This window comes from Apteryx rowi, unplaced genomic scaffold (assembly GCF_003343035.1).
Source record: "Apteryx rowi isolate R43461 unplaced genomic scaffold, aptRow1 scaffold_132, whole genome shotgun sequence".
Taxonomy (NCBI): Eukaryota; Metazoa; Chordata; class Aves; order Apterygiformes; family Apterygidae; genus Apteryx; species Apteryx rowi.
Window position 1 is genome coordinate 847,135 of NW_020447553.1, and position 7,922 is coordinate 855,056.

The window sequence follows — 7,922 nt, forward strand, 5'->3', positions numbered from 1 at the left end:
TTCCGAGCTGCAGCGCTGCCTGCCGGGACTCGTAGTCCCGCCGGCCCCGGTCCCGGCGCCGCTCCCGGCCGGGAACCGCCGCGCCGCCCCGCGCCCCGCTCCGCCTGTTGCTCCGCGCCGCTCCGCGCCAGGTGGGTCCGGCCGCTCCGCGCTCCGCACCGCGCTCCGCTCCGCACCGCGCTCCGCTCCGGTGGCTCCGGTCGCGCTCCGCACCCCGCTCCGCACCCCGCTCCGCGGCCCTCGCTCCCGTCCCCGCGCCGCCTGTTGCTCCGCGCCGCGGCCCCGCGAGCGGCCCCGTCGCGCCGGAGGTCGCCGGTGGCGGTAGGAGCCCGATCCCGCCCCGGGCTGGCCGCTGCCGCCCGCCCCCTTCCAGGCTGCTGCCAGCTTTGCCGTAGAGCAGAAGCCTCAAGGAGGAGAAATTCCTGCAAGTTTTGGAAAAAAAACAGGGTGAGGAGAGAGAAAAAGGAGACCCAGCGAGGAACCACCTGTAGCAAGAGCTCAACCCCGATATTAGACACCAGGGAATCCACAGCAGAGCGCTCTGCTGGGAGCTGGCGCCGCGTGAGGCAGGATTATCCACGCTGGGATGATCCAGCCGCGGCGCACAAAGCCACCGGCTGCCCCGAGCACGGCTTGCTTGTTTTCGGCAGTGTTTTCCCCAAGTTGTGCCGGGCTGGGAGAGCAGAGCCACAACGGCCTGAGCCTTGGCTCAGCCCCCGCCTTGCCGCAGGCTTTTGGGGAAGTTTTTTGGCCTGGAAAGGGAGGAAGCAGGGAGTGGAAGAAAGTCGTGGCTGAGCCATGGAGGAAATCCCGCAGCAGGTGAGGCTGGCTGAGAAGGTTGTGGCCGTAAGGCAGCCGCATGGGTGATGTGAGCGTTTTGGTCCAGATGTGGCACCAGCCTCTTCGAGCATTGCATCAGCCGGGAGCGGATAAACCCATCCCAAAAGGGTGGATTTCCAGCAGCCCACGAAAGCGGCCGGCAGGAGCATCGGCAGCAGGGGGGCAATAGCGACGGGATGTGCAAGTTGCCACGAGTCCGTCGGGTTGCCGGCATGCAGGTTCAAAGGGGAGGAGAGCTCGGGAAGGACCTGAGCCGGAGCGCTGGGCTAGAGGTGGTAGTGGGACCCTCTGGGAAGCCCTCAGCTTCCCCCAGCACCGGGCAGCGGCCGAAATCCCAGCCGGAGCTCCCGGCTGTGCCCAGCAAGGCTCATGGTGCCAAGGGCTGGTTCATGGAGGTCATCAGGCCTTAAAAAAGGTGCATGGGCTTCCCGAAATGCCATGGGACATCTCAGTGCTATCACCTCGCCCCTTGTGCTGCAGCTCACCGCAGAGCCGCTTTAAATAGGAGGGTTAAAGTCTGTCCAGTGAATAATACTGGATAGTAGATAGTGGATTTGAATATTATCTATATTCCGGTTATTGCCCTCCTGGATCCTGTTTGTTCCTATCTCCGCTTGTTACTGGCTCTGCGCTGGGGGTGAGCGATGGGGAGGTCGTCCGTGTGGTTTGGGTGCCCATTTGGGTGCCCGGGTCCCTGGGAGCGGGGCGGGCTGGGCCCGTCGGACCATCTCGTTTGGGATCGGCCGTCCCGCGTGCGTGGGTGCCCTTTGGCGGCCGGGTCTCCACGAGTCGGAGCGCCGTGCCTTCTGCGTTTGAGCACGCACCCATTGCCCCCGGCCGCTCCACCCCTGGCCTTTGCCTCCGTGGCGAGCTTAGTTTGCACAGCCGGCCCCTTCCCGGCTTCCGCCACGCGCTGCCGTGCCCTTGGAGCTCTGATCCGAGTGCTTCTCCCTGCAGGATCCCCTCCGGCTTTTCCCTGCGGACGCGCTGAAGCCCGGCGGGACGCTCGGCTCGCTGCGATGGAGGAAGATCCCACGCTGCAGCTCCGTGTCTTCGACCTCAACTGCTGGTGAGTCCAGAGTTCACTGGTTCTATCTCAGGGCTGAGTGGAGACCGGAGCGGCTGGGATGGGTATGGATCCCATGGACGCCCCACCCGCGGCTGGATGTCCACCTCCTGGGGATATGCCTTGAGTTGGAGATCGCAGGGAGACCCAGCGATCTCCCAGCCCCAAATGGTCCCAAAGCGGAGCAGGCAGTGCATCTCGGTTGGCRTGTGCCTGCTCCCCTGCATCCGCCTCCGGCTACCCCCGAGGCCCCCGTGTCCCGCAGGGCGATCCGCTACCTGAGCAAGCGGCGGCAGGAGCGCGTGCAGCTCATCGGGGACACCCTGCGCCGGGAGGGCTTCGACCTGGTGCTCCTCCAGGAGGTGAGGGCGAGGAGGGCAGCGCGCAGCGGGGAGGCCGAGGGCAGGCAGGAGGGAGCCGAGCGTGCCCGTTCTCAGCCCATCCCTCTGTTCTCCAGGTGTGGAGCGAGGGCGACTACAGTGTCCTGAAGGAGACGCTGGGAAGCTGCTACCCCTTCTCCCATTACTTCAGGAGGTGAGAGGGGCCGGAGCAGCCCCACAGGCTGTTCACGGGGCGGTGGCAGGGCTGTGCCGTGTCCTCGGCATGAGGGATGCTCGATGATGACCTGGAAAGCCTGGTGAGGGTCCTTGAGGTCACCTCGGTCACTGTGGCAGGTCCTCCATCCCCCAGCCTTCATGAACGCAGCCTGGAGACCCTGATGCTCAGGAGCTCCAGCTGGAGCGGCCCCATGCCAGGTGTCMGGGTTCCCCACTGTCCTTCGCTCAGGGATGGAGGGTGGGAGAGACGAGGCATCCGCGTTGGCTCACCGTGCGTTTCTGTCCTGCAGCGGGGTGATCGGCAGCGGCCTCTGCGTCTTCTCCAGGTTCCCCATCCTGGACACGTTCCTCTACCAGTACTCGCTGAACGGCTACCCCTACATGGTGAGCGGGGCGGCGGGCGGCGCGGCACCGCGGCCCCGAGCCGGGAACACCTCGCCAGCCCCGTCCCGCTCTTCTCTTCCCCCCTGCAGCTCCAGCACGGAGACTGGTTCTGCGGCAAATCCGTRGGACTCGTCGTTATTAAGATCTCCGGGATTGTCTTCAACATCTACGTGACCCATGTGAGCGTCCCGGGAAGGACCCGGCAGGGCGGGGGAATGGGGGGACGGGACGGAGGGGCTCTGCCTCTCCTGGAGGGCTGCGGGGGGGGGGGGGCACGGAGCAGGGGAGGTGGCAGCAAGGGGGTCACGGGCGCTTCGCCCCCTCTCGCCAGCTGCATGCCGAGTACTGCCGGGAGAAGGACGCCTACCTGCCCCACCGCGTGGTGCAGGCCTGGGAGCTGGCGCAGTTCATCCGGTGGGTGAGCAGCCGCGGGGGCTCGGCGGGAGSGGGGGGATTCACACGGGGTGTGTGTGTGTGTGGGGGGGAGCACCCCCTCGTGCTAGTCCCGGCCGGGAGCTGGGGGCAGCGCTGGTTTGCCTGGGAGGGCTCCCAGTTACCCCAGCGGCGCGCGAGGCAGGGAGGGGACGGGGCCTTGCCGGTCCCGCGGCGGGCGAAGGTGTGTGCGCGGCGCTCCAGGCACACGTCCAAGGCGGCCGACGTGGTGCTGCTGGGAGGCGATCTGAACATGCACCCCGAAGACGTGGGCATCCGGCTGCTGCGCGCCTGCACGGGGCTGCGCGACGCCTTCGCTGAAGCCCAGCGCTTCGAGGTGAGCGGCGCCCCCGGGGCCGGCAGAGCCGGGCGGCGCTGACAGCCCCCCGTCCCCCCCCCCCCCCCCACGTCCCTTGCATCTCCGGGAAAGCCGAGCGGCGGGTTTGCTCTCAGGGCTGCGAAGCCGGCTGCACCCTCGTCCCAGACAACTGCTTCACGGTCAAGACGGAGCTGCAGCCCTTCCCGCTGGGCATCCGCATCGACTACATCCTCTACAAGGTATGGAGATGGGGGCTGCCAGAAGGATGCTCTCCGAGGGATGCTCTCCGAATCCCCGCGTCCCTCCTGCTCCGGCCGCGGCAGCCGTTGCCCCGCGCCGGGCTGCCGTTTGCGGGGGTGGGGGAGGCCGCGGCGTAACCCTGCCATCCCCCCTCTTCCAGGCCGTGTCCGATTTTGCGGTGAAGTGCGAAGAGCTGAGGACCACCACGGGGACGGCGCCAGGCAAGGACATCCCCTACTCGGACCATGAGGCCGTGATGGCGACGCTGCACGTGCGCAGGCAGAGCCGGACCCCGGGGCCGACGCTCGGCACAGCCGGTGAGATGCAAGGCGTTGTTGGGATGGGGGGGGAACGCGATGCCGGGACCCCCCCGTCCTGCTGCAAGAGGGCTTTTGGGGGAGGTTCCCCCTTGTCCGGGGCTTGCGTGGGTAGAGCCGGGCCACGCGCCGCAGCCGCCCCTCTCGCCCGCAGAGCCGGCCCTGGCGGACGCGGTGAACGAAGCGCGGACCGAGGTGCGCGTGGGGCTGCAGGCGGCGCGGCGCCGGCGCTACGCCTCGGGCAGGATGGCCCTGCTGGCGCTGCTGCTGCTGCTGCTGCAGGCGGCCGCCGGCCTGGGCTCGCTGGCGGGCTGGGCGGCCGGGCAGCCCCTGCCCAAGCTCTCCTTCTGCCTGCTGGCCTCCCTCGCCGCCGGCGCGCTGCTGCTCGCCGCCGGCCTCCACCTCTTCCACACCAGGGAGGTGAAGATGCTGCAGGGCACCGAGGAGGAGATGCGCCTGGCGCTCCGGGCGCTGCAGGGCCGTCTGGGTGCTGCCTGAGCCGGCCCGGCGGGCGCYGAGCGCTGCCGTCCCCGTCCCTGTCCCCGTCCTTGTCCCAGCCTGGCCCCTTTCGGCCACTTTTTCTAGCTGACTTGGGGTTTAAACGAACCTTTCGGGACGGATTCGGAGCGTTCGCCCCTCGTGGGCACCGCGACGGAGGTGTTTTTAATTGTGGTTTATTATTATTATTTTTTTAACACTCCCTGCCTGGCTCGGGGGGGGGGGGGGGGGGGGCTGCCAATGTGGCCGTGGGGCACAAGCCGCTCACCCCACGGGAGCCGTGCCGGCCTTGGGGGCACCGTCTTCGCTTTCCATGAGCCCTGACACCATCTCGCGGACCTTTGGGGAGCCTGAAGGACCCAGGGATTTGGGATTTCCTTGTTAATCCTTGCGGYTGCAACGCGGCCCCTTGCCCCGGGTGGTTGCTGACGGCCAGGAGGTGCCGCAATGTCTTCTCCAGCCTCCCCCCCCCTCCCATGGTGGCATCTCTGGCCTCGGGCTCTCCCGGGGGGTCAAACCGGAGCCTGGTCCTGCCAGCCGGACACAGCCGTGTTCTCTAGCCCTGCCGGCAGCTCGACGGCTCCGACAGCTAGATTTGACTTGGAGAGAAAATAAAGGCGGTGTTTTGGCCCTTTGCACTGGATCGAGGAAGCTTTATTCCAAGGCGGGTGGCAGCAGAACAGTATGGTTGGGACGAGTGAAATACAGATGGGAATGTGATGGAAGCACTGATGGAAACAGCAGGATGAGGGTTACTCTATCTGTAATGGAAGACCCTGCTCCCAGGACGCYGTTCCCTGCGGGAAAACCGAGGGCCCCGCTTCCCGCGGTGCGAGGATGCAGCCCGGGGTGCAGGCAGGGCTCCCGGATGGGGTCAATGCATGCAGGGACCGGCTTAAGCACGGTTCGGAAGTGGAGCGCTGTGATGCCTGATGGCTCCGTAAAGGGGCTGAAAGGTCGGTCCCGAGACCAGCTYGTCACCGCCGGCCGGGAAAAACCCCGGCAGCACGAGGAGGAYGTGGCAGCATCCCCGCGGGCACGCTTGTCCGGGGGCTGGTGAACGTGGGTGTGAGCAAGGGAGGTCTGCGAGTAAAATCCGCTCGGAGATGTGTCAGATAAATGCCGTAAGGCCTCGCGCTGTGGTTTCGTACCCTGATTTCCTAGAGCGGCTGGGGCTGGCTCGGAAGCGAGGTGGCGCCCGACGGCAGCGATGCAGAGCCCCGGGGCCGTCGCTGACCCCGCTGGCGGCAGCCGCACACATGGGTGCCGCGCTGGGACGGACGTGCCAGGCTGGGACGGATGTCCGGGGCTGGGATGGGTGTCCGGGGCTGGGATGGATATCCCAGGGTGGCTCCTGGGGACTGCTGCCGCCGTCACCCCTCCGTGTCCGACGTCTCCACCGAGACCCACTTGCGGTGGCTGCAGTCACGTCTCTGCACCCAGGAGCAGTTTGGGCTCACCGAGCCCTTTGCGACGGACTCTGGTTTCTCCGGAAAAGGCATCTMATATTCGCCAGGACCTAGGCGCTGACGGAGACTGTCCTGAGGAAGACGGCGGTGCGGTCAAGCACGGGGAGCCCGGCGTGGGGGGCTCTGCAGGGAGAAAAGCTTTCGATGCTCCCAGCAAAGCCAACAGGTCCTTTGGGAAGCGCCCGCCTTGCAGGGACTGCGGCCRCGGGGCCTCCAGCAGCGGGAGAGACCCTCCAGTCCTCCAGCGGCGTTTTCCTTCTTCGGCAAACACTCAGCAGAGCCACGGCAGCCTGCGTGTTTTGTTTTTCCCCCCGCAAATCTCATTTTCAAGCAAGCATGAGGCAAAGGCGATCCAGCCAAGCGTGGGGGCGAGCACCCTCTCCGCGTCCCAAAGCCGGGATGCTCCTCGGTGTCTCCCTGGCTGTGCATCCATCAGCATCTGTCCCCCCTCTTCCAAAGCAGGCCTTGGCAAGCAGGGACCTGTATTCGCRGCGGCAGGGTGATGCTCGGCCCCGGGGGAGGCAAGGGCAGGTCCTGGCCCCCCTGCCYGGGCTCGCGGGATTCAGGCCGGCAGCTCGCTGAGCCGCTTCTCCTCCTGGATGTGAATGAGGACGTTGCGCTTGTTCACCACCTCCAGCAGCTCTGCCAGGATCTCCTGCTCGGCCGTCCGCTCCTCGGGGGTCTTCAGGGCTTCTGCAGGAGCGGAGAGGTCTGGAGCAGCGGGGCCGGCGGGCACCAGCCACGGGTCCCCCCCCGCCCCGGCACGCGGGACCCACTTACCCTCCTTGTTCATGTACTGCCGCAGCTGCTGGTCGAGCTGGCTCTGCTGCTCCTCGAGCTTCAGCTCCTGCGCCCTGCGGAGGGAGGGAGGGAGGACGGCGCCGGTGGTGGGGCTTGGGCCAGCTCGCCCTTCTTGCAAAGAGGAGAGGTGGCCCCAAGGGACAGAAATTGGGGGTGTCAAGCCCCCCCCCCCCCCCGGGCGCGAGGACGTGGCAGCCCGGGGGAGCATCCCTGAGCAGCAGCATCTTACGCGATCATGAGGTCCGACTCCTCGGACACCAGGCTGTTCTTCTTCTGCACCAGGTAGAGCAGCTGGTTCATCCACTGCGTCTTCAGGTCGGCCTGGGTGCCTGCAGGGCGGCGGGCAGAGCGTGAGCCGCAGCGGGGCGCAGAGCCCCTCGCCCGGGGAGGGGGACGCGGGGGGCCCCGGCCGGTGCTCCTACCCGCTTCGTCCCGGAGGAACTTCTCCAGCTTTATGCCCTGCTTCTCCAGCTCCTGGAAGGTCACTTCGATCTCCTCCAGCCGCCGCTGGATGGCCTGCGAGGGAAGAGCGGCTGTCACCCGTGGTCCGGCGCATCCTGGCACGCGGCAGCCGGCCGGGATTCAGGGCCCCGGCTCGCCCTGCGCGCTCTCCGGCTCGGCTACCTGCGCCTTGCAGAACCGCTTCATCTGGTCCTCCCTGGCCCGGCGGAGCAGCGTCCGCTTCCAGGTCGGGTATTTCTCYGCTTCCTCCAGGATCAGGCACTGCAAATTGAAGCACAAGCGTCACAGCCCTGTTCCCATGTCGAGCGGCTCCTGTCTCCCCCCATCGGCCTCGGCACGGCACCGTCAAGCCAAGATGCCCGCGAGAGCCCCAGCTACCGCCCGGGGCTGGCTGGATTACCGCTGCGTGGAGAAACCACTCACAGACTCTGCCAAAGTGCCAAGGTCCGGGCCTTCCTCCTCCTCCTCTTCCTCGCTGTCACTCTCCTCTGAAGCTGCCCAAAGAAAAGAGCCGTTTCGGAGCGGTGCCTCACGAGT

General features: G+C 67.0%; 2 protein-coding genes across 7 annotated transcripts in view; one reads left to right on the plus strand and one right to left on the minus strand.

Annotated features, from left to right (window-relative positions):
- The window catches only part of SMPD2 (sphingomyelin phosphodiesterase 2), a 5,986-nt gene extending 1,132 nt beyond the window's left edge, over positions 1 to 4,854 (plus strand). The window contains exons 1-11 of one of the 3 annotated variants that reach the window (XM_026056609.1): positions 983 to 1,058; positions 1,798 to 1,909; positions 2,172 to 2,268; positions 2,364 to 2,440; positions 2,754 to 2,847; positions 2,937 to 3,026; positions 3,179 to 3,261; positions 3,484 to 3,616; positions 3,733 to 3,837; positions 3,999 to 4,155; positions 4,310 to 4,854. In XM_026056609.1, the coding sequence (XP_025912394.1) occupies positions 1,860 to 1,909; positions 2,172 to 2,268; positions 2,364 to 2,440; positions 2,754 to 2,847; positions 2,937 to 3,026; positions 3,179 to 3,261; positions 3,484 to 3,616; positions 3,733 to 3,837; positions 3,999 to 4,155; positions 4,310 to 4,653 (1,230 nt within the window). In that variant the 5' untranslated portion in view covers positions 983 to 1,058; positions 1,798 to 1,859 and the 3' untranslated portion in view covers positions 4,654 to 4,854. Of the gene's footprint in view, positions 1 to 982; positions 1,059 to 1,797; positions 1,910 to 2,171; positions 2,269 to 2,363; positions 2,441 to 2,753; positions 2,848 to 2,936; positions 3,027 to 3,178; positions 3,262 to 3,483; positions 3,617 to 3,732; positions 3,838 to 3,998; positions 4,156 to 4,309 lie in introns of those variants that run through there. The other 2 variants (XM_026056611.1, XM_026056610.1) reach the window with 2 other exon arrangements.
- A 435-nt stretch (positions 4,855 to 5,289) lies between these two features.
- MICAL1 (microtubule associated monooxygenase, calponin and LIM domain containing 1) overlaps positions 5,290 to 7,922 on the minus strand; it is a 14,610-nt gene continuing 11,977 nt past the window's right edge. For all 4 annotated transcript variants that reach the window (XM_026056575.1, XM_026056576.1, XM_026056573.1 and 1 more), the window contains exons 20-25: positions 7,809 to 7,879; positions 7,548 to 7,646; positions 7,346 to 7,439; positions 7,153 to 7,252; positions 6,903 to 6,976; positions 5,290 to 6,815 (exon numbers count right to left, since the gene is read on the minus strand). In XM_026056575.1, coding sequence (XP_025912360.1) covers positions 6,685 to 6,815; positions 6,903 to 6,976; positions 7,153 to 7,252; positions 7,346 to 7,439; positions 7,548 to 7,646; positions 7,809 to 7,879 — 569 coding nt within the window. In that variant the 3' untranslated portion in view covers positions 5,290 to 6,684. The remainder of the gene's footprint in view (positions 6,816 to 6,902; positions 6,977 to 7,152; positions 7,253 to 7,345; positions 7,440 to 7,547; positions 7,647 to 7,808; positions 7,880 to 7,922) is intronic.